This window comes from Hydra vulgaris, chromosome 02 (assembly GCF_038396675.1).
Source record: "Hydra vulgaris chromosome 02, alternate assembly HydraT2T_AEP".
NCBI lineage: Eukaryota > Metazoa > Cnidaria > Hydrozoa > Anthoathecata > Hydridae > Hydra > Hydra vulgaris.
The window spans coordinates 5,556,955-5,582,006 of NC_088921.1; the positions used below are offsets into that span (position 1 = coordinate 5,556,955).

At 28.5% G+C, this 25,052-nt stretch overlaps 4 protein-coding genes across 5 annotated transcripts; 3 read left to right on the plus strand and 1 right to left on the minus strand.

The window, feature by feature from the left end:
• The first annotated feature begins 464 nt into the window (after nucleotides 1–464).
• Nucleotides 465–21,135, plus strand: LOC136076349 (uncharacterized). Its single transcript, XM_065789808.1, has 4 exons — nucleotides 465–683; nucleotides 772–1,258; nucleotides 1,610–1,720; nucleotides 20,837–21,135. Exons 1-2 carry the CDS (start codon nucleotides 566–568, stop codon nucleotides 1,014–1,016), a joined length of 363 nt encoding a protein of 120 aa, XP_065645880.1. The 5' UTR covers nucleotides 465–565; the 3' UTR covers nucleotides 1,017–1,258; nucleotides 1,610–1,720; nucleotides 20,837–21,135.
• Nucleotides 11,508–12,212, plus strand: LOC136075754 (uncharacterized). Its single transcript, XM_065789190.1, has one exon. The coding sequence runs from the start codon at nucleotides 11,508–11,510 to the stop codon at nucleotides 12,210–12,212; it is 705 nt and encodes a 234-aa protein (XP_065645262.1).
• On the minus strand, nucleotides 13,913–16,646 carry LOC136076664 (uncharacterized). Of its 2 annotated transcripts, XM_065789991.1 has the most exons (6): nucleotides 16,438–16,646; nucleotides 15,233–16,247; nucleotides 14,811–15,001; nucleotides 14,426–14,686; nucleotides 14,246–14,317; nucleotides 13,913–14,084 (listed from the first exon to the last, which is right to left on the minus strand). In XM_065789991.1, the coding sequence occupies exons 1-2, from the start codon at nucleotides 16,562–16,564 to the stop codon at nucleotides 15,250–15,252; spliced, it is 1,125 nt and encodes a 374-aa protein (XP_065646063.1). In that variant the 5' UTR covers nucleotides 16,565–16,646; the 3' UTR covers nucleotides 13,913–14,084; nucleotides 14,246–14,317; nucleotides 14,426–14,686; nucleotides 14,811–15,001; nucleotides 15,233–15,249. The 2 variants fall into 2 exon arrangements, with proteins under 2 accessions (XP_065646063.1, XP_065646064.1); XM_065789992.1 differs by lacking the exon at nucleotides 14,811–15,001.
• Nucleotides 21,136–22,920: 1,785 nt separating the features above from the next.
• On the plus strand, nucleotides 22,921–24,078 carry LOC136075755 (uncharacterized). Its single transcript, XM_065789191.1, has one exon. It carries the CDS (start codon nucleotides 22,921–22,923, stop codon nucleotides 24,076–24,078), a length of 1,158 nt encoding a protein of 385 aa, XP_065645263.1.
• The last annotated feature ends 974 nt before the right edge of the window (nucleotides 24,079–25,052 follow it).

Consider the following 25,052-nt stretch of genomic DNA (forward strand, 5'->3'; position numbering starts at 1 on the left):
ATAATCAGGTGCTGGGTGAAAACATATAAAAAACTCTCTGATTACTAGCTTGATACCTTTTTACGTTTTTTGCCCAGCTGAATTCGCTGCGTAGCGTTTTTACTGTAGATTTATGCAAACATATAAATTTTTAAATAAACTAATAAAACTTACAATATTTTAGAAAAATCCGGATTATCTCGAATAAAGGAATACACATTTTTTTCAAAAAAGTTTGAAGTAAGTTAACAATTAGCATTGTGACTTAATATCCATTAATAAGATGTTTGTCGTAAGATAAAATTAAAAATGTCATGCGTTAGACAAATAAATTGATTTAGCCTCGTTCAAAATTTTTTGCCTCACTATATTTAACATTCTTTTTTAATTTATATACTAGTATCACATTTTAAAATGAGTTTATTAAAATTTATTTGCGTTTGTTTATTGTTTATATTAATATTTATTGATTAATTGCTACATTCCTTTAAATTATTATAAAGGAAAATTTTCTAATTTTAAAGGCGACAGTGACGGTAACAACGACGTTGTAGATAACATCCCAAACAACTTTAAACCAAACTTGATGGAATCAGAGCAACAAAATGATGTTAAACCTTTTAAAATAAGAACAGAATTGCAAAATAGCAATGAAGATAGCTTTTGGGATAAAAATGGAAACATTGCGTTTTATGGAGTACAAGGTAACCTGGCAGTTGTTGTCGCTTGTACTCAAATATATTTTTAAAACTGTATTTTGACTACAATAATAATATTTAATGTTTTATTTAGGAGAAGTGGATAAAGAGATACCCAAAAAACCAAAGTATATTCTTCATCTTCTGGACAAAGAAGCGGAGAGCTACAAAATGGCAAACAAAGGATATAGACCTACTTTGTTTAAAAATAACGAAGAGAGGTTTATGTCAAATATTTTAAATCCCAAAACAGTAAATGGAGGACTCAGCGATGTGACTGAAAACTTTCTTAGAAATAGTTATATCCCAATCAGATCAGTTTGCAAACCCAAGTGTTGAAAATAAAAATTATTTGGGGATTCAAAGGAGTCATCAGCAAATTCATAATCACTTAAACAATTATTTAGGACGTGAGTGGCAAAATTATCATAAGCATGAAAGAGAAAATGCATTACAGCGCGAAAGTGAAGAACTGATTGAACAGGAACAAAAAGAGCACGCTTCTTTATTAGCCTATAGACTGACATTACAAGAACAAAAACATTTTTTAAAACCCGTTGCACCAAAAGCTATCGAACCTGGTAATTTTTTAATTTTATTTAAATACTTTATATGAATATAAAAATAAAATTGATTATCACTCAATCAAGTATAGCTTGTGAATATTTATAACACCGAGCTAATAGTTATGGAATATTTATAACACGTGTCTTTTATTCATGTATTCCTCTATAAAACTTAATATTTTAGAACGTTAAATATTTTTGTAAATATTTCCACTGAGTTGCTAGTGAGTACCCGCGTTAAATCGACGACGTTATGTCGTCAAAACAACGTCTAACATCAAAACAACGGCACAACCTTGACTTGACGCTGGTTGCCTGCTAGATTGCTTTAACGCGAACAGCTTTATAATTAGTACTTTTTTTAAGAACTGAGTTTAATGTCAAATAGAGGAGCAAGACAAAACGCGGAAACAATTTATAATAGTAACTCAAAACAGATGCAGTATAACCCCCTAAAAGAATCTGGAAGATTTGCTAGTAAGTTGTTTGACAAGTTTAAAATTTTGTTTAAACTGATAAATGAAAATATTTACGAACAAACACGATATTTAATAGTAGTGGAAGTCACTTGTAAAATTTATATTTCATCACTAGAATTTAAACTCATTTCATAATTTAAACATAGAATGGTTAACAGGGGCGTGTCTAAGGAATGTGTGCTACGTCGTTGGACGTACCCAAAAAAATCAAATAAAAGTTTTTCAACTTCATTATATTGTTGAAAAAAGTTTTACTATATACAGCTATTAAAACCAAACTACGGCAAAAACTAAACAAATTATTTGCACGGTTAATTATGTGAGACGGTTGGAAGAAAATTAAAAAGCGGAAAACCTAATAGTATTTCGGTTTCATAATTTTCCGATTATTAAATAATAATAATTACAATATTTTGATGGAGGTTAAACTAACTTTTATGTTAAATAACTTAATTAGAAACTTGAAATGACATTATTTTATTTCGTTATATAGAACTTTATGTTTTAAATTTTTTCTTTCGTTAGTTTAAAACAAATAAACATTTTTACAATGATCTTGTTTTACAATTTTTATCAATAAAATTTAAATTAAAAAAAAATTAATAACGACAGGAGCAAGTAGAAGACAGAAGTCTTGTCACCAAGCCCCCTATAGTAAGCGTAAAATATATTTTACAAAGTTCTCATTATATAAATTTACAAATACTCGTTATATAAAAAAAGTTAGAACATAATTACAACAAGAATACGACAAATTGCAAAAATTAAATAAATACATGCAGTAAAAAATATTACAATATTTTTCTTTTTCATTTAAAAATACAAAAATATGTTTGCGTCTGTTAATTCAAGTAATTACTGTTTAACTATACATGTAAAACAATTTATTGAAGTTATACTTTTCATATTTTCATTATTAACTATGTTCCACAGACGAGGCCCTCTATATGAAATTGAGTAATTAGATGTTTTAAGAGTTGACTTTAAAATATGGATAGAGCACCTCGTTAAGTATTTATGATTAATTTTAGAAATCGATTATTAATTTTAGAAATCGATTATTAAAGGATTTTGGAAACATGTCATTTTGATATTTAAACATGAATAACAAGTTTTGTAACACGTTTAACTCATAGACATTAAGAGCTTTTATTTCCCGGAGTCTTGGACTACCCTTTCAACATACACCCTGAGTAAAATTTTAGTCAAGTTTTATTGTTTAACTGTCATCAGGAGGTAAAATAAGTAACAACGCGTATATATCAACGCGTAACAACAAGTATATATCAAAGTAAACATCAAAATATATCAATGGATATTCCCAGTTTTATTACACTAGACTGCATATCGTTTTTATAACATTTTAAATTATAAATTAGAAGAAAAAGAGTTTTTAATAAGAAAAATAAAATTCCTACTTAATTATGTTTTATTAAATTTATTAAATTTTATTAAACATAAAATATGGCCGTTGATTAGTTCAAAATGTTGCATAATTCATTAGTTATATAGCATTTCAAAGAAAAAATTAGTCCGTTAAAGAAAAACATTTCCTTTAAAGTTAGGCGATCAAATATAAAATTGTGTAGAATTTTTGATATCATGGTATCTTTTGGATACAAGAAAGGAAGTCAGAGTTATTACAAGAAGAAGCTGTTTATAATTGCGTCGAAAAAAACCAGTATTAGTTCCTTGGTTTTCTTTGATAATCAAACATTTGTGGCAAGAAATTAGAATGTCTATAGCCAGATTTTAAACTTGATAAGTGTACATTTTTATGTAGCGATATTGTTTATCCTGTATGAGAATCATGAGAATCATAATAGGAACTATGATGAACCACATGAAGGAAAAACTTGTTTATTTAGTGTTTTAATAAAAGTTGTTACTGATTTTTCTTTGGATGTTATGAAATGTAAAATCGTGGCATGGATACTTTACTAAAGTTTTTTATTCCTGTGGTTTTCTGTACAAAATTTTTATGTATGGATTTGTTGAAGAAACCGTGACCAAATTTTAAGTTTTTCCTAACACAACATCAGGTATGTATTGAAGGAATGCTGAGACTTCCAAATAAGTTTTAAACAACAATCAATTCATTATAAACGAAATTTTATAAAAAATATTTCCGAGCTGAATTAAAGTTAAACTCTTCAAGTACTCAAATAAAAATCTATGTTGATACAAATTTCTAAAAAAATAGCACTGAGAAATATCTTCATACCATACCGCTCTTAAAAATACAGAAAAAAGTGTAACACAAAATTTGGACAAAGAAAACGGTTCCGTTAAGGTCGGATTTACGTGTACCTAGTTATAATTATATTTTTTATAGTTTGAATCTTGTTCAAGTTCAAAGACTTTGTGTCTATACTTAGAAATATTGTTAACCAACATCTCCAAGTATGCTTTGAAGCTTAAAAATTGCATTTTAAGTTATTGTAAATTGTTTATCACTGTTTCTTTGCCAGACCATCTGAGTACTGAGTTTAACACAATGTTTAATGTTACAAATTTAAAGTACTTTAAAGCAGCTGTGTTTTAATTTCTTCATTCTAATCTTTAGTTTCTTCTAAAAACAATTGCAGAAATTCAGTGTTTTGTTATGCTAGTTGGAAAGACCACATCATATCTTTAAGTGCCTTTTATTTAACCAAAGGCTTCATTAGGTTTTTTTATTATTGTCAAGCAAAGGCTTTATTAAGAGAGTTTGACCTGTGGGAAGTTTAGTTGAATGTCACTTAACTGTCTGGGAGGGGGCATAGTTTTTTGGACTTACCCAAAAAATTTCCTGTAAACGCCCCTGGTATAGGAATAGAAAATCTTTGGTGAAAGATTTTCCAAAAATTACCATGTTTGTTTTTTCGTTTCGAATCTTACATTAAATCAAATGCTAAAACGATTTAATATGAGATTCGAAACGAACAAACAAACATGTTCACCGTTACAAAATTTAGAAAAAAGTTCAACCCGCTTTACCCGAAAAAACCCTTTGGAGGGACGAAAGTACACACATTCCTGATTCCAAAATCAACGAATTACGACCAAGAAAAAAAAGGCAATTTAAATTTTATTCTATAAGCACATGACACATAAATGACAACACACATTTTATTTTGCATTTTTACAGCACATTTAACTTGAAAAACTCAATAAAAATAAAGAAGTAATGCTAAATCTTCTGATTTGACTAATAACTTATTCTGAAAACATATTGAAGTAAATGAATTCTGGTCTTCGTTGGTTTTACATGTGTTTGCCATTGTAGTCCAAAATGCACGTCTTCAATTTGCTACCATAGTTAGGATTACTTGCGTCTCTTTTGTATCTTTTCTAGTGTTTAGCAAATGAGTGGTGAAGAGCTTCTGTTGACTGCTCACTGCAAGGTCCAAGTGCAGTGTGCTTCATTTCAATGATTTTTTTGATGTTAAAGAAGACTGCATGTACCTTGGGCGTAACTGAAACATTTGAGAAAGCCAGATATGAGGTTTGAAATGCATCAACTTTTACTGCATAGTGTGGATCAAGCTCTTGTCCGAAGCATGCAGTCACAACTGCTCCAAATTTTCGAAGGGCATCAATGATACCAATAGCTTGAAATGCAGTTTCTGCCAGTTTTTGAAAGAGATCAACATTCTTCAAAAGCTTGTGGCATTCATTGCCTGCAAATTGACATCCATGAAGGGGTTGTGGTTGAATGTTAAGGAGTCCAATCATTAGCTTTGGGTCAAATGTCTCTTAAGGCCTTAAACAAGTGATTGGCAACCCCAAGCATCAAGTGTAGTCCAATCCTGCAGATTTAAAACCTCTAAAGCTCTTTTTGATAGAGCCAAAAGTCCTAAGCTGCCCAGGAAATTAAAGATGTTGACAATCAGCAGTACACCATGTGCAGGGGTGAGTGCTGGAGTGTGCTTGTAAACCACAGACAATGTTTGCAACCTTTAAGTCACAAGAAATGAAGAAGTTTGTAGAGCTTGAATCAATGAAAGTAATTACTTGATATTTTCATATGTTTCTATTTCTTAACTTCACTATCTTTGGCATTTGGTGCAGTGAGCAATCACTTGCTTGGGGGAGAGTAACTGATATCACTTGTGTCAATTATTCCCAGACTGACTTTCAGGAATCCACCTAAACCATCTATTCCACACTTGACAATGTTGTCAGAGAATGATTGTCAAGACTTTTGAACTTCATTCAAAAGCTTTTTTAGGTCATTGCAATGAACAACAGTTTTTGACTTTTTGGTGTTTGAAGCTTTTTCAGTTGACACATCAATGTCAGCTTGTGTGAAATAATCTGATAAATGTCTTCTCAAGGCATCAAACTTTGCATGAAAATTGCTTTCAATAACTTTTGTTCTGCTAACTTGATTAATTGTTAATACAAGTTTTTCAACACCAGAGTTTGACAAACTAGTATTCACCTGAACAGTGACAAGGTCTTTCACTGTCATGATTGGAGCATTGTCAAAATGTTTTTTGGCACTGGAAGATCCTAAAATACAGAACAATTAGTTGAATAGTGTAACAAAGCTTAATAAGATCTAAATTTCACTAAACCAATTTGACAATAAATTTTAAATGATGTGGGGTTCTATTTTTTTTATAGTAAATTTTATATCGTATAAAATTAAAATGATATTAACAGCTTACCTTTTGTGATGGGGATAGATCTTCCACAATGTTGTGCAACTCTGATTGTTCCATGTGGAGATGTATCTTTTGAAAAAATCACTGAAGATGTAATCTATTTTGCCAATGTTTGGTCTTTTGTCGCAAGGGTTTGGATATTTTATTAAATGTTGCCTGATTGCACTCATGAGCAAGGCCTTTGCCTACAAGCGCAAGACACTCTAAGCATCTTCTGTAAACTTTTGCTGCTGCTGATGGTATCGGATCAGTACTGATTGGATGCTTTTCTTTCAATTTTAGACCTTAAACTTTGCAAATAAGACAGTCACAGTTTTGTTCTCGTGTCTCTGGTCTGACTTGAATGCTCTTGTAGTTGAAGATAGGTGGCAAGAGGACAAGCTGGCCAGAATCCTTTTTACTCAGTTTCACTCTGCAATTCTCGCATATTCCCTTTGGGACTTGAGTATCAGAGAAACCAATTGGTTTATCAAGTAGAAATGATAATCAAGTTATCAAGTTGATTGAAGTTTTTCATTGATGAATGTTGTCACTTGTCTATCACACTTTTGAAAGCACAAGAAGCAGGGTGCGGATTCACAACTTTTGCGTAACTCTTGCGTAGCTGAGCAAAAGTTACGAAAAACTTACGCAAAATATTTTTTGCGAAACTATTTGGTATTCACAACTTTTTCGCAGCATTTGCGTAAAGTTAAGGTTGCGCATGAGTTACGCAAAACTTAGACAAAAACTTAGGCAAAAACTTACGCAAAAACTTACCCAAAATTTAAGGCAAATATTTTATAACTATTTGTATAAAGGAAGTAGTTAGTATTACTAATTCTTTTTTTATTAAGACACACAGGGCAATGTGACCAAACAGCGAATGTTTCTTTTTTAAAGTCAGGACTTAAATTTACTTACAATTATTTTTTTGTTGTTGTTGCTATATATAAAAATGTAGCAAAACCGTATTGGGGCTATTCAAATAATACGTGATACTCTTATATAAGGTGGAGGTGTTTGAAAGTGTCACCAAATATCACATGGGAGAGGGGGTGGTTAGCCACAGTGTGACATGATAAAATTTTTAAAATTTAAATTTTAATCACAGCAGAATAGTAAACCTTTAGCATAAAAGTACAAACTCAAAAATATATTTGTTTAAAAATAATGTCACGTCACAAATAGGGCGGGGAGAGATTGTTTAAAATGTTACATATACAAAGAAGGGAGTCTAGCAAAAAAGTGTTTCGTATTATTTGAATAGCCCCATATAGCATATACGTGAAATTATTTTTAAAAGTAATAGCATATATAGCATAAACAATCTTTCAATCTATTTTTAGTATCTATTAGCAAAATAATCAAAATAATTAATAATTGGATTAAAATTGGAACAAATAGGAGTCGGTTGGTTTTTTAAATGAGATATCGATTATTGACAAAGTGCAACACATCTATGATTTTAAATATAAACATTACAAGCACTCATTAAGCAATAATTCGGGCATATTTATTCAAATCCAAACGTGTAATATAAATTGTATTATCCTGAGCTTATATAAGATAATTATTCGGCTTCCTGTATGATGCCATCAGTGAATGCTCATTAGTTTTATTTAACCCTAACTCTAAACCTGCAGCGAACCTTATTTGTAAACATTACATAAATAAACTAAAATATACAGAAAACTAGCTTTTGAAAGAACTTTTTTTTCTATTTTTAATATAAAAAGAAAAAGAAAAACAACCTGAAATTAATATTTTGAGGCATTTTTTTGGCGCCCACAGCGGTCCTATAGTACGAAAAAAGGTATGGGTTCACCCCTGATCAGATCATGCAACTTGTCTTGCATTGCTTCAGGAAGTTAAAACAAAATACTTTAGTTTAGCATGAAATTTCACGTTCATAAAATAATCGAAGTGCTAAACTAAAGTGTTTTTTTTTTACTTCTTGTTTTCATTCTTACTTCTCATACCCTATAAGAAGGTATAAGAAATAAGAATGGAAAGGTCTAGTTTTATCATATAATTGACTTGAATCAAAAACACCTTTATTTGCCATAAAATATTTTATTTCAAATAAAGAAATTGCTTCAATAAATTCAAGAAATACATTTAATTGCATTCTAGTATATCTGAAACTACTTATAAACAAAATTTCTATAGTCAGAAATATAAGGAACATTTTGAAAACATAAGCAAAAGTTCAACAACTTTTCCATAACATACTATGAAAAATACATTGTATTTTTCATAATATGTTATGGAAAATGTTTCAATTATATTAATTAATAAAAGTTGAGTTTGAATTAAAACCCACTTGTTTTTTGTAATTTTTTTTGCAGTGATATTTCAGATTGAGAATTTATGGTACCATATTTGCACAAATAAAAACATGATTTTTATATTTGATGGATAGCGTAAAGTTAGTTCTGTGATTCAGGTACATGCAGTATAAAAAAGTTTGACTCTTTGACAGAGCAAGTATTGATTAAATCACAACAACAAGTATTGTAGTAGGTTTTCGAGACACCAAATACAGTACAATCTAATAGCTACAACCAGTGTGAACAATATGCTGTCATCTCAAGAGTTGTAATGGAATTTTTAACAGCAACAGATAATAATTCTACTGAATTGTGAAAAGCACTATCACTCCATTTGGACTAACTGGTGGATCAAGGAACTTTTTATGGAATTTCTGCTCTTTGCAATAACAAACTACAACAATGAGATTTCATTTAGATATACAAAAAAAAAGGATCTACCCAAAAAATTTAAACAATTACAGATTATGTTTATTATTTGCAAATAACAATATTATTTACCAAAAAATTAGGCTTTAAAAAACAATGCTCTTTATTTTAATAATTTAAGTTATCCATAGATATTAATGATATTTCCTGATAATTGAAATAATTAAAAACAGATTATTATTTTACTTTTTTACTTCAATAGCCAATTACTCAGAGATAATTTTTGCATTATTGTATTTTGAAATAGTCTTGTTCTCATTTATAAATAAAAAAATAGATATTTGAAAAACTAATGAATTGATTACATATTTTTGCGAATATTGTATCTATATTAGCACAAATATATTCTCTCTCACACAGAGAGGGAGAAAATTTTTTTTTTAAAGTTTATAAAGTGAGAGAGAGACTCTCTCTCTCTTTATGCTAGTTATGCAAGTTAAAGTATATACTTCAATAATATTATTGTATATATTTTTGTATAATATAGTATAGTATAGATACAACCATAAGTTTATATAGCATGGATACATCGTATAGTTTTGATGTGTGACAATAACTGGTTATTAAGTTAACTTATTTAATAAGTTATTGATATACTACAAAGCTATATAGTATATATCCGTACTATGATCGCTCTCCTTGTTTTAGCTAGGCTATGAGAGAGTGAACCATTCATTATATAGATTGTGTGTATATTTTTTTAACCTTAAATTTAAGGTAAAAACAAGTTTTATAAAATAAGTTTAAGTAGTACATCTAAAATTTTGGTAAATATACTGCTATTGTTGTTGTTGTTAAAAAAAAAACTATAGTTGTATTATTTAAATAAATAACTTAACGTATAGCAGTATAAAATTAAGATAAAATTATATTTTATTGGCAATAACAAACAAAATCTGAAATCTTTTATAATAATAAAAACGCCATTTTTAAATATTTTTAAATGAGTCAAAGTTACGCCAAACTCAAGTCAGAAAATAGCAGACGTATCTTTTCTTGCGTAAAGTTTGATGAGCACTTTTTAGGAAAATGTTGTGAATACCGTTTTTTAGACTTTTTGCGTAAAGCTTGGTTTCCAATAGTTGTAGAAATGTTGTGCAACAATTATGCGTTTTTGTTGTACACGGTTTTCGAAATTCCCAAAAGTTGTAAAACACACTCATGTTAACAAACACACAAAAATTTCGAGTAAACAAACTTAAAAAACGTACGTTTTATAAGGGAATCAAGCTGTTTCTTTGAATAGATTTTATATTTTGGTATGTTTTTGCAAAATGAAATGATTATTTTGAAATAAAAACTGCTAAATAAACTAACTATTTTGATTTATTATTTTTGCTTTAGTTTTGATAAGTAGTTATTGGTAAAATGGCATATCATTGCGTTGTAAAAAATTGTTCAAATGGAAGCTATAGACTTATGAAATGGAAATATGCAATATGCACTGAACATAAATGTAGAAAAGAGGATATTGGATGTAATTGTGCATCGCCTTTTCATTTATTTCCTTTTCCAACTATCAAAAAATCTCCCTCCCAACGTGAAATTTGGATCAAACTAATTAACCGCTTAAACACCAATAAGACAAATGATTTTTTCTGCCCAAAGAAAGATGCACGAGTTTGTTCTAATCATTTTAAAGTTAAAGAGCCTACTATTAAAAATCCTTATCCCACTGAGAACCTTGGATATGATTCTAGACATAGAGTTGCTCTTTTGTGTCCTAGCTCTCGACCTCTAAATAGAAACAGTATAATAAATACCGACTCCACACAGCCTTTACTTAAAAAATACAAATCAAATGTTAACTCCAATACATACTTTAATACAATAATTGATCAAAATCAAGACACCATTTCTGTTAAACAGTTATGTTCTACTTCCTTGTTAATTAGTGTCAACTTCGCTACAAAAAACCCTGTTGACTTTATGATTGAACCAGTACCAGTGGTAGTAGTAGATAAAGAAGAAAATAATATTAATTCACTTTTTAATCATAATGAGTTCACTCAAGCTCAAGAATCAACTTTTTTAATAAGTAGCTTAAAAAAAACTATTGACAAATTACAAAAATTAAATCACAATCTTCTTTTTCAAAACAAAAAATTACAAATTCAAGTAAATATAATTAAAAACAAAGTCAAAAATAATCTTCAAAAGAATGTCTACAAAAAATTATTAACAAATGACAAAAAGTGTAACTTTTACACAAACATTTCTTCCCTGAAAGTTTTTCACATTCTTCACGACCTTATAAAACCAATTGTACATCGTCGATTTAGTTACAAAACTGAAATGAAATGTTCTCCTAAAAAAAACTCATAAAATCACACCAAAAAAACTTGGAAGATGCAGAAAACTGTGTTCACAAGATGAGTTTTTACTCGTTCTTATGAAATTACGTCTCGGACTCTTAAGCAATGACCTAGTTGATAGATTTAGTGTTTCTCTTGGCACTGTTTCAAAAATATTTAAATCGTGGATTAGAGGCATGTCACAGTATTTAAAATCATTTGTTTACTTTCCAGATGAAGAAAAAGTTCGCTTGAATCATTCTGATTGTTTTAAAAATAATCAAAGTCTGTTAGGAATATTTGACTGCTCTGAAATTTTTATTGAAACACCAAAAGATTTGAAACTGCAATCTGCAACATGGTCTGAGTACAAGCACCACAATACAATGAAGTTCCTTGTATCAGTTACATCCAGCTCTTTCATAAATTTTGTTTCGGAAGCATATACTGGAAGAATATCAGATAAAGCAATAACATTGGATTATAACTATCTTACAAAATTCCCTCCTTATTCTTCAATCATGGCTGATAAAGGTTTTAATATTGCTAGTGAGTGTGCTGCTTGTAAGATTACCTTTATTTCCCTACCTGGAAAACGAAGAGCTTCTCAAATGACACCTGAAGAAGTTGTAAAAACGAGTAATATTGCTAAACTCAGAATTCTCATTGAACAGATAATTAGAAGAATGAAAACTTTTCGAATAAATGGACAAGAATTTCCTATATCACTTCTTGATAATCTTAATGACATTATAGTGATTTGTGCAGCTCTTTCCAATTTTAAATGTTTAATTACGAAATAATACTTTATCGATGCTCCAAAACAAAAGTTTGTTGGTCCAAGTATATATATATATATATATATAGTATATATATATATATATATAGTATATATATATATATATAATACATATATATGCATACATATATATATATATATATATATAGTATATATATATATATATATATTTATAAATATATATACTTTAAATATATATATATATATATATATATATATATATATATATATATATATATATATATATATATATATATATATATATATATATATATATATATATATATATATATATATATATATATATATGTATATATATATATATATGTATATATATATATATATATGTATATATATATATGTATATATATATATATATATATATATATATATATATATATATATGTATATATATATATATATATATATATATATATATATATATATATATATATATATATATATATATATATATATATATATATATATATATATATGTTTATATATATATATATACATATATATATACATATATATGTACATATATATATATATATATATATATATATACATATATATATATATATACATATATATATATATACATATATATATACATATATACATATATATATATATACATATATATATACATATATATATATATATACATATATATATATATACATATATATATATATATATATATATATATATATATATATATATATATAGGTACGTGTGTAAAAATTTCAAACCATTTATTTATTCAAGTTTTATTTATGGTTCGAAAGAGCTTTAAATTTGTAATAAAATGGTGAGAAATTTATGAAAAAAGAATCATTACAAAAAAAGTTATGCTCTTTTAAGTAACATTATTTTTTATGAAGCATTGCTTAAGAAAAATGCAACTTACGTATAAAACTCGCGTTCGGCTAACGGCAGCTTTGTAATAGAATCATTGTTAATTTGCGCTTAATTTTGCATAGTAAAATGTGCAAAACGATTAAAAAACGTAATTAAAAAAGTTTTGAAGTAACAAAATATTTTTAATGATTAAAACGTAATAGTAAAATTTATAACAAAATTTTATAAAATATGCATAAAAAAATATCGCGTTTTTTTGCAATATATATATATATATATATATATATATATATATATATATATATATATATATATATATATATATATATATATATATATATTTTTATGGTTAAGGGTATATATATTTATTTTATTAAATATGCACCAAGGATAGGATTTCTATAGCGTATGTTTAAATGCATATAGGTGATCTTTAAATACATTAAAAGCCTTAGCGTTTTCGCCTTATTTTTATCGTTACTAATGATTTTCAATGAAAGATATATATATATATATATATATATATATATATATATATATATATATATATATATATATATATATATATATATATATATATATATATATATATATATATAACATCGGAAATGGCGTGATATTTCAGTAGGGGCCGGAGTACAAAAAAATAATCATAAAACACCATATAGTTCAACTAAAAACCTACAAAAATATATCCATCTAAACAATGGGGGAGAAGAGGACACGTCCACCACGGCTCTCCTTCATTTTCTCTTCAGTAGTCCTTATATCTATCTAACTATATATAAATTCCAAGAAACCGCAACAAATAAAAATAATTTTTTTAAAAACATACTTCTTTAACAAAAAATTTAGAGTATAATAATTATTTTCTTTTTTGCTTAATAATGTTTTTAACAGAATTGTGGCTTTGAAGAAAGCCTAGTTTTTGAAGCAAACAAAACTGTGACATCCATAGCTAGAAAGAATCGATTCTTTAGTACGCAAAGGAAACCACATCCAATGATATCTAAAATAAAGTAAACCCCTAAATTAAAATCGCCATACCTATTTATGATGCTTTATGTCGCGGATAATAAATAAGGATGCCTTATGGCGCGGATAATAAATAAACATATAACTGTTATTATTGCATTAATAAACATAATCAATCTCTAAAAAAATATGAACCGGTTTAATCTTGATATGAAAAAGATCAACATCCATCAAAGCAATCGTGTGGTTTTCATCATGTTGCGTAACCTTGCAATGATAGATAAGATAAAATATATCAGATATATAAAATTAAAAAAAAAAATTAAGGCGAACAATTAACTAATGTATAATAAATTAACATGTAACTGTTATTACTGAATTAATAAATATAATCTTGAGGTCTTTAAGATAAACATCTACAGTAGCAAGCTGCCATCATAGTTAAAACCTTGCAATAAAAGAAATTATATTAGATATTTAGCACAACAACTGAAAAACCCATTATAAATTAGAGAAGATAAGAATGATTTCCTAACTTAAAAAAAAACTCAAAATCACTTAACTCCTGATACACAACACATTTTCCATTACCAAACAGAAAATTCGATAGAAGTAGACCCTTCAATACTTTTTAACCTGAAATATAATAGATTTGATTATAAGTTATAATGAAAAGAAAGTTATGTGTTAGTGTAACTATCTGGTAATGGCATATGCCATTTGCCTAGAGTGTACTGATTTATTGTAACTAAACACTTACATCTCTCAATCCATGCAAGCAAAAGTCTGTCTTTCTGGGTAGAAACAATGTATAGCCATCATTATGATTAACATTAATTGTCATGAGCCAGGCAATTTGCTTATGTCAAATAGTAAATGAGCTTTGGTTTCCCATAGCTCGTTGCAACCAGGTCAACCCTGGTTGTTGGATATCGGTAACTAACCGACTACCTAAAATTACATTTCTATATACATATATGTATATACATATATGTATACATAAAAAGAAATTAAATAATAATAAATCTTTTCATTATCTTAAAAAAAGGGGAGGGTAGAGAATATAATATACATTAGGCACTGTAAAATTTATTATAAAAAACAAAGATTAACCTACTATCTGTAAATAATATCTGTTAATGCAAGTTTATAAGACATACTATTATTTAAAATAACATATACCTTATTACACATTTCTATTATGTTATCACCATATCACCACTTATTATGTCTGCAGAAAGTTGATATTTGCTCACATCATACTCAACACCATCATCATCTTCATTCTCTTTTGGTTTCCAATAAGAAACTATATATACATCACTTTTTTTCTTTTTAATGCCAACAATTCTGCCGTAATATACATCCTGGGTGTTAGTGGCATTATCGAACCACATGTGGCAAATACTTCTTCCAATAGAAGCTCCAATAAGAATTTCTTCAATATCTGAGGCCTCATTATTTTCTAGGTCAGGAAACATTTCTTTTACCTGATCAGGCATGCAATTTTTTAATATTTTTTCTACATTTCTGCGTTCTTTGTTTTCTTTTTTCTGAATTTTATCTGCTATTCGTTTTATCAATTCTAACTTCAGGTCATTATGACATTGCATATTTGTAAACCGCTTTTTTCTGGCATTAGAGATAGCCCATAATATCAACTTGTTTTGAATATCATTTGGCTTTTTGCATAGCAGAGCAGTTGTTTTATTTTTGCAAGCACGAAGTTTTGAAGAAAGAAAACAAAGAGTGGCATTTGGAACTTTGTGCTTTGCAGCGCTAAACATACCCATAAGTTCTTCTGAATCAATGTTGTGAAGCCTAGCTGACTTAGTCTGGTCTTTAAGGTGATCATTAGAACTCATTTCAAATTGCCGCTTATACTGCCTGTCAATGACGCTAATAACTGCATTAAGGCAGTCAGCTAATGCTTTACTCATTTCATCAGTTACTGGGCAAAAGCTGATTATTGAATCAAAAACTACATCTTCAATATCATTACCAAAGAAATCAGTTTTTCGTTTAAGTAGAGATAAAGGATTCTTGCTGCTCTCAATAAGAGTGTTCCGAACATCTTTTACTACCTGAATGCCAGATATGTAGTCAAGTCCCGTACCTGGTGCAATATAAAATTTTGTCATCCAAGGACCAGAAAGTAGCTTTCCAATTAAAGCTAAAACACACAACTCACGGATACCTAAGGTGAAAAAGTTAATTAGTAACAAAGAATAATCTTTGTTTATAATAGTCTTTACTCCCCGTTAATCTTGCAAGTGTCTATTTGTAATTTGTATTTGTAACTATATTTGTAGTTAATTCTATAGCCTATAATATTGTGTAGCACTTTATCAAATGAACTGAACAGGTATAAAAAAGAAAAAAGATACCTGTTTCAGATGTAAAGTCTTGAAATAAACTATTTCGCAGACCTCCGCATAACGCCAAGCCAGAACACAGAAATATCTTCAATATGGCATAATGATGGATCAAAATACCGCATGTGTGAAAAAGCATATGTAGTCTGTTGCCTCTATAGCGCGGTAGCAATCCTCTGGGCAACTCGTGTTGGTCCAAAAAGGTTACAAAACCTTTTGGATCATCTATGAATATCATAAAAAAGCTCATTTTGGCAAATGCAAGAAGAATGTGAAATAAAAACATGCACTAGTTATAATATCTTATTTTAACTCGAAATTTTATTCAGAAAACTAAATATATTTAAGTAAAAGAATGGTTTAGATTAGTTAGAGTACCTTTTGCATCCTTATAGCGAAGTTTGTTCAGCTGTATAACAATGTTTGCTGCAATGCAGTCTCTTCCAAAAAGTTTCCCTTTTGAAGTCTCTAATGCTTTAAGTGAAGACTTACAAGAGCTGGTCATTGTGTCTAAGGGGTGAAGGTGACAGTTTAGTTCATTTAATGATTTCTGCCAAACAAGGTTTAACTTTGCGATTGTTGCATGGTTTGTTGCAACTCTGTCACTCATTGTATTTGTTATGTTCCCAATAATAGTGCTTCTTACGTCAGTATATTTGTTATAATATCCTCTTTATGCTTTCTCTTCTTAATTGCCATTTCGTTTGCCAAAATGGTTAATCTCTTTCTCATAACCTTTTTTCTGGGACTCAACTGGTCAGCTCTCAAACTGGATAGTGGTTCATGAGAAGAGGTTTTTAAAGTAGGACGAGATAAAGGAGATAAGTGATCACTATTTGATACAGATGAAACACTGATTTGTTGAGAAGAAAATGAAGAACATGTAGGAAAGTCAATTGAGGTTACATTCGATTGCGATGTTTGTGCCACAGCAGATGTTGTTATTTGGTATGCAAAGAGCATGTTGCAGATGTCAACAAATGGTTTCGAATTTCGTGAAAAATGGTTTACAAAGACTTTCGATGTTCTAACTAGTTGCTGAATCTGACTTATACAAATTTTGATGTTAAAATACTTACCGATTAGTTCTACAGTTACTTTATATGAATCGTTGTTAGTTGCAAATATATGCAGTACATGTCCATTTCTACAGCCAATATTTAAATGAGCTGGTATTGGAAAATTACAAGCTAAATAAGTTTTAGCTTTACCATAAAAAAGATTTGTTTTCTTGTGAGGTCCCATGATGCACTAAATTAAATTCAACAATCATAATACTACTATTTAATTGGGTCGGCTATTAATCATAATTAAATAATTTAAAAAATCGCCATTAATCTATAAAAATTTTTTTAAATATACGTATAATTTTTATATATCATATATAGCTTAAGGTGGCTATATGGTAAATTATGGGTATGGAAAAAGCTGAGAAAATGCTGTTTTATGTTTTTAATGAATTTTATGCAGAATCATCGTAAAATAGTGTTATACAATTTTAATTTTAGCAATTTAAATTTTATTTGGCAGAATTTTGCCTTTGCACTAATTTTGGTGGGTGAAAAGAGTTAGTTATCAAAAAAAAAATTAATATATAACCACCTTAATACTTGTTAGTTTTTGTGTACATCATTTAACAATTTTAAAAAGAGAAAACCCAAATACCCTTAGTAGTAAAAGGCTATTAAAAATAAAGTTTGTATAACAGTTCTAATAAAATATATCATTATAATGAATAAAAAAATCAAAAATACTGAATTCTCCACTGTCAAAAACCGCCCCTCCCCCTAACACTATGTAACGGAAGTGGAAATACATACCTCCACTGCGCGGAACAATAGGGCATGTGGTCATGAATATTTTTTGATGAAATTTGGCAGGCACATAGAAAATAGATGTATACAGTTGCCTTAAAAATTTTAAATATGTACCAACATGCCTTCAATATTAACGCACCTCCGGAACAGAAACAAAATTTTAAAAACGAATGAAAACCACTGGTAACTGTAAAAAAAACTACAGAATTTATAACAAAAAGCAACAGTAACAATAGCAGAAACAGTTTTATAAAGTGTAACAGTAACAGTAACACTAAAAGAGGTGGAAATGGTACCTCCACTGGGTCGAAAAATACGGTATTTGGTCATGAATATTTTTTAGTGAAATTTGGCAGGCACATAGAAAATAGATCTATACAGTTGACTGGAAAATTTCAAATGTGTACCAACATGCCTTCGATATCAATGCAGTGCCAGAACAGGAACGAAATTTTAAATAGCAATAAAAAAACTGAAAAATTTATTACACGTAAAAAAAAACCATAATTTATTCAAGATAAAACATTCTACTTTTTTAATAAAGTCTAAGCTGATATAAAATTCTAAAAAAAAAGACAAATAAATACATCTTTACCACACCGACTTCGAGCACGCTGTGAAAAAAAAGGTCACAAATTTTTACTTTGAAATCGGTGCCGTAAAAAGCCAGATACGCACGTACCTATATATATATATGTATATATTATGCATTATATATAATTTATATAGCATATTATTTTTAAATAATATATAAATATATATAATATATATATCTTTAATAAAGATATATATATATTATATGTATTTATATATTATATAAAAATAATATGTTATATAAATAATAATAGGTTATATATGTTGAATAAAGACTTTATTCAATAATGAAAAATATATTGCCTTGCCACTAGAGTATCAAACGATCCAGATGTTGATTTTTTACGTACTGATAAAAAAGACTTTAATGCTATTACACTGAATAGTTTAAATTCATCAATAGATTGTTTTTGGAGTACTAAACCATCATTGTTACTCATTTTAATTGGATGTTTTGCCTGTGTTTCACTGCGATAATCTGTTTGTTTACTCGAAATTTTTTGTTTTGTATATTCTAGTATGTATATTTTGCATAACAAAAGTTGAATTTCAAAAACCGTGTATTGTTGCCGAGATTGGTTTGAATTTCCGCAACCTTTGTTTTACAACATAAACTTTGTTGTACAACCGACGTTAAGTTGTACAACTTACGCAAGAAAATGTTTCCATTAAAAAGCAATATTGTTGTACAACAGTTGTATAACATTTCTACAACTATTGGAAACCAAGCTTAAGTAATAACTTAAGTAAAAACTTAGGAATTTCGTAAGTTTTTGTTTACGCAAGGTTTGTGAATACCACTTAGCGTAACTTTGAACTTAAGCAAAACTTACGCAAACTATACGCACATTTTGGACTTAAGCTTGGTTTCCAATGGTTGTAGAAATGTTGTACAACTGTTGTACAACAATAATGCTTTATAATGGAAACATTTTCTTGCGTAAGTTGCACAACTTAACGTCGGTTGTACAACAAAATTTATGTTGTAAAACAAAGGTTGCGGAAATAGAATCAAACCAATCTCGGCAACAATTGTTGTACAACAAAAACGCACAACTGTTGCACAACATTTCTGCAACTATTGGAAACCAAGCTTTACGAAAGAGTTGTGAATCCGCACCCAGACAACCTTCATGTTGTCTTCATGTGATCTCCCAGAATTTGGCATTTTTAAAAATGCAAGTCTTTTTAAAATTCACCAAACTAAGTTTTTGAGCACTTTAATTTGAAGTAGCACCTTCCCAGAATTTTAGTTTGAGCACATTGTAGGGTTGTGCTGTTAGTATTTGAGTCAAATATGCTTATGGTTTTAGATAGATAATATAAGTGAATTCTTTTACATAATTTTCCACAAAAAAACATGCAAACTGGCTTTCCTAATATACTGAAAAATTATTGCCTATATTTTGTGACAATCAATTTGATGCAATTCTTTGCAATCTAATTAGGTACTGTAATTAAATTAAAAGTCATCTTTTAGTTTTAATAATACTGTAAAAATGCAAAAATATTGTTCACTGTTATTTCAGTAAGATGAGGTAATAGAGTAAATTTCAATCGCAAATTTTTTTTTCTCGGACGTAATTTCAGTTTTTATATTTTCGGAATTAGGAATGTGTGTACTTTCATTCCTCCAAAGGGTTTTTTTGGAAAAAGCGGGTTGAATTTTTATCTAAATTTTGTAACGGTGTGTTATATATGACTTATTCTTAACGTTTTGCGCAATATTGCGGAACTTAAAACATTAGAAATTTGCGAACAAGTTGTAGTAAATCTTGACAACTTATTCGCAATTTATGCATGAAATATCTTTACTAAAGCTATTTTAAACTTTTAGGAATTTTAACCATAGATTGCCGTGAAAAATAATTTATATTTAACGTCGCGGGAGAAAATAAATACAAAACTTACTTAAGAAATAAATATACTACGAAAACATTTTTATATTATATTTATATTATGAAAACATTATTTACAATAAACAATTTACTTAATTTCAGACACTCCAAACAACCTTGATTTAACGCCAATTAGTAGTGACGTTTTGAACATGGAGTAGGTTGCAATGAAAAAGAAAAAGAAGAAAAAGCGTAAAAATGTCGTTAAATTAACCGGAAGTCATTCAAAGAAAACGTCATCAACTGAAAGAGATATTTAGTATTTTATTAATCAACTAATAAAATGATCTGAGAAGAACAGCATCATAACAACACATTAACAAGAACAGTATCATAATATTACGTTAACAAGAAGCGTGTCATATTAATGTGTTAACAAGACAACACTAAAATAATATTTAAAATACAAAATTGTTTTTGTTTTTTTACTCACAACAAATATGTATAACTCATAGTTTATAAGATATCAATGATTTAATAAACTATAAGTTTATAAAGTCTATAATATCTTCAGGTTTGAAAATACCAATGTTTAATGACGTGTTAATGACGTTCTTCCGAGCTAATCATTAAACAGCTACGAGCATTTTTCTTAACGTTAAAATTTGATAGTTTGCGTAATAGCGATTAGTCTGATGCGACGCAATTAATTACTAGTTATTAAAAAGAGTTAATTGTTTAAATTAAACAACAATAAATTGCATATGCTAAACGTAACTAAAATAAATTTTCTGTCTAACAGGATATAAAAAGTGATTTCACTGATAAATTTAGTTACTTACTAATTATTTATTCAAAACTTAGAATTTTCCTTAACTAAACATTACTAAATCTTAAATTTTGAAAAAATTTAGAGAGGAAAAAAATTTTTTTTTCTCAAAATTTATTGTTAAATACAAGGGGCGGATCTAGTGTACGTCTAGTACATCTGTCAACGTACCCCAAAATAAAATTAAAAAAATCTTTTTTAACGATCGGTTAAAGTAACAATAAATAAATAATGATTAATGAAAAGAACCAATGGACAATATCAATTTACTAAACGATAAAAAACGTTTTTAAATTTTTATTTTTATTTTTTGTGTTAAAAAAGCAAGATAATTTCTTTACTTATAAAATTTTTTGGACGTACCCAAAGTAAGTAAGTACCCGTAGTAGTAGGGGAGAGTTGCGAAATTGGAACAGCTCCTTAATTGGAACACTTAGCTTTATTTAGAAACTGGAACTTATTCTACTTTCATGAATATTTTTTCTTGTAAAGAAAATAATTTTCTTTATTTTTTGAAACTTCTAGTATTTAAACTTAAAAACTGCACGTATGTGAATAAAATTACTTTTTTTTAAAGAAAAAAATTTTTGCGATCTAATTTTATCGTTGCTTTTAAACGATTACAGAAGCTCAACGATATTGAGTTTGATGATAATTTTTTTAAAATTTTAAATTTTAAGGGTTTCAAGTCTATGTGATATTAGGAGCTTATAACGTAAGTTGTTACTTGTATGTAAATATTTTGCTACAACACCATGGTCCTATGTTGCCCAGAATGGAACTTCAAAAGTTGCCGTAATTGAAACGATGTCATCTCATAACACGCTACTTGACGTCCGAATATTATCAGAAAATTTCATTAGTCCGACTGTAAAATATTTTTTAAAGCGAATTTCTTTTATAGACATAGTATTATTGTTAGACATTTGTTGCTTTTTTGGAATTGGTATTTAGTCTTGCTTTAAAGTATGAAATGATTTTTCACAAAATTTTTTTCATAGTCTAAAGTCTAGTCATAGTCTAAGGATATAAAGTTGATTGTAAACATCGTATACTTTAATTAACAAGTCATTTTATCTTTTAGTAAAAAATAAAATGTAAAAGTTTTACAAAAGTTATACATTTCTATTTAACGGATAAACTTGTAAGACAACATAAAGTATATACCCAGCATAAGTTTTTTACTGTATATAGAAGTTAATATATAAAGTTGCAAACTTTATATAGTTTATATAGATTTTGATTTATATAGTTAATGATTAACTAAACAAAAATGATGAAAAATAATGATTATATAATGAGTATATAATTAACTTAATCATATATGAATAACAAATAAATATATGAAAAAATAAGCCTGTAATAAGATTATAAAACTCTCCTTATGTATCTTCATAGTAATTTGCTTTTATTTTAGATGCAATCACCACAAAAAAATGGAAAATGGAAAGTAGAAAACTTGAAAAAGGCTGTTGAAGCAATAAAACAAGGAGAAATCAGCTTAAATGAAGCCGCTTATGAATTTTGTATTCCAAAAGCAACTTTGTCAAGGCATATAAATGAAAAAAACAAAGTTGCTGTTGCAAATGTGAAATTTCATGGTCGACTTACCACCTTACCTAATGAAATTGAAACAGAACTAGCTGATCACTGTTTATTATTAGAATCGATGTACTTTGGATTAAGGATTGATGATCTTCGTCGTCTAGCATTTGATATTGCGGAAGCTAACAACATCACACATAATTTTAACAAACAAACACAAATGGCAGGAAAAAAGTGGTATTATGCATTTATGCAAAGGCACCCACAACTGTCGCTTCGTGGGCCTGAATCAACATCAATTGCACGTGCACAAGGTTTTAATAAAGAGCGAGTGCAATCTTTCTTTAATTTACTTTCAAAGTTATACATGGAAGAAAAGTTAACTCCAGACAGACTTTATAATATGGATGAAACTAGTTTATCAACAGTACAAGATGGTCAGATAAAAATTATTAGTGCAAGGGGAAAAAAACGAGTTAGAATTATGACTAGTAGTGAACGAGGAAATTCAGTAACAGCTGTAGTTTGTATATCTGCAGCAGGATTTTATGTTCCACCAATGTTAATATATAAACGCAAAAGAATGAAGCCAGAAATAACAAATGGTGCACCTCCAGGAACTGTATTTAGTACTCAAGAGAAAGGATGGATGTCAAATGAAGGTTTTTTAGATTGGCGCAATCATTTCATTAAAGTTGTTAAACCTTTAAAACAACCAAAAGTTTTGTTGATACTTGATGGTCATGTTACACATTCAAAAAATTTGGCAGCGATATATCTAGCACGAAATGCTGGAGTGCGTATGGTATCACTACTTCCCCATACTACACACAGACTGCAACCATTAGACGTTGCGTTCTTTGGACCACTTGGTACATACTATGATGAAGCTATGCGAAAATGGATGCGGTCACATATATCACAACCAGTAACAACTTGGCAAGTTGCAGAGTTATTTGGAGCAAAAAAATATATAATGATAAAAATTGAATTTTTGAGATGTTTTGATGGTTTTCTCAATATAACATAACGCAACATCCGATTGGTTTTGGTCAGATGCGTCACATAGTTTATAATAACATTTCAAAGTTTTGTAGTCTTTTGTTTTTTTAAAAAAAAGAAGAAATAATTTTATAAATTTTAACTAGTAATTAACTAATCTAGAAAGACCTGTATCATGAATATCTGCGTTGAATTTTTAAAAACCGGCTATTTTCATAGCCAAGAGGTCACTTTATGTAATCTTTTTATGTAAACATGTGTTTTTATGGAGTTAACGTAAGGGAATGTTATGCTTTTATTTATGGTAATATAGGAAAGAAATTCGTGTTGATATTTATTTAAATTTGATTTTTGTATATATAAATATATTGAATATATTACAGTTAATTATATATTGCTCAACCCTTGGTAGTTTTTCGTATCATATATATCATTAGTTGATCGCTACGGGTTTTTGTGCTAATTACATAGTGTTGATATCATTTATAATTTTACAAATATTTGTCCGAAGGAAGTTGCTTGTGTAGCAATTTTTAATGACTGTCTAAAGCGAATAATACAAATGATTGTCCAAAGGGAATTGTTTGTACAGCAATCATTACAAATAGCATGTTGTTTATTATTTTTTCAATAGGTGGCAAAAGTGTCAAAGATCATTGTTGTCTGTATATTAAAAGATGGATAAAAATAGTCGTCTAAATTTGCTTATAAAATCTTACAATAATGCTCATCCGTTCTAGAAAAAAGCCGATAAAAAAAAAAAAGTCCACAAAATATGGAATGAGATCAAGGATAAACAAGATTTGGAGGTTCAAGTAAAGACTTTGATCCAAAAGTATACCTGAATGGTCTTGAAACAAATAGGTTCTTTAATGTCATTTTGGGCCCATCAAGCAAACAATCTGTTCTTTCCCATGCCAGTTCATCCTCTTTAAAGTTCTAGCTTTTTTCAGATCAATTTATTGAGCCAGTAGATGTTGTTGATACCATGTCAGATGCCTC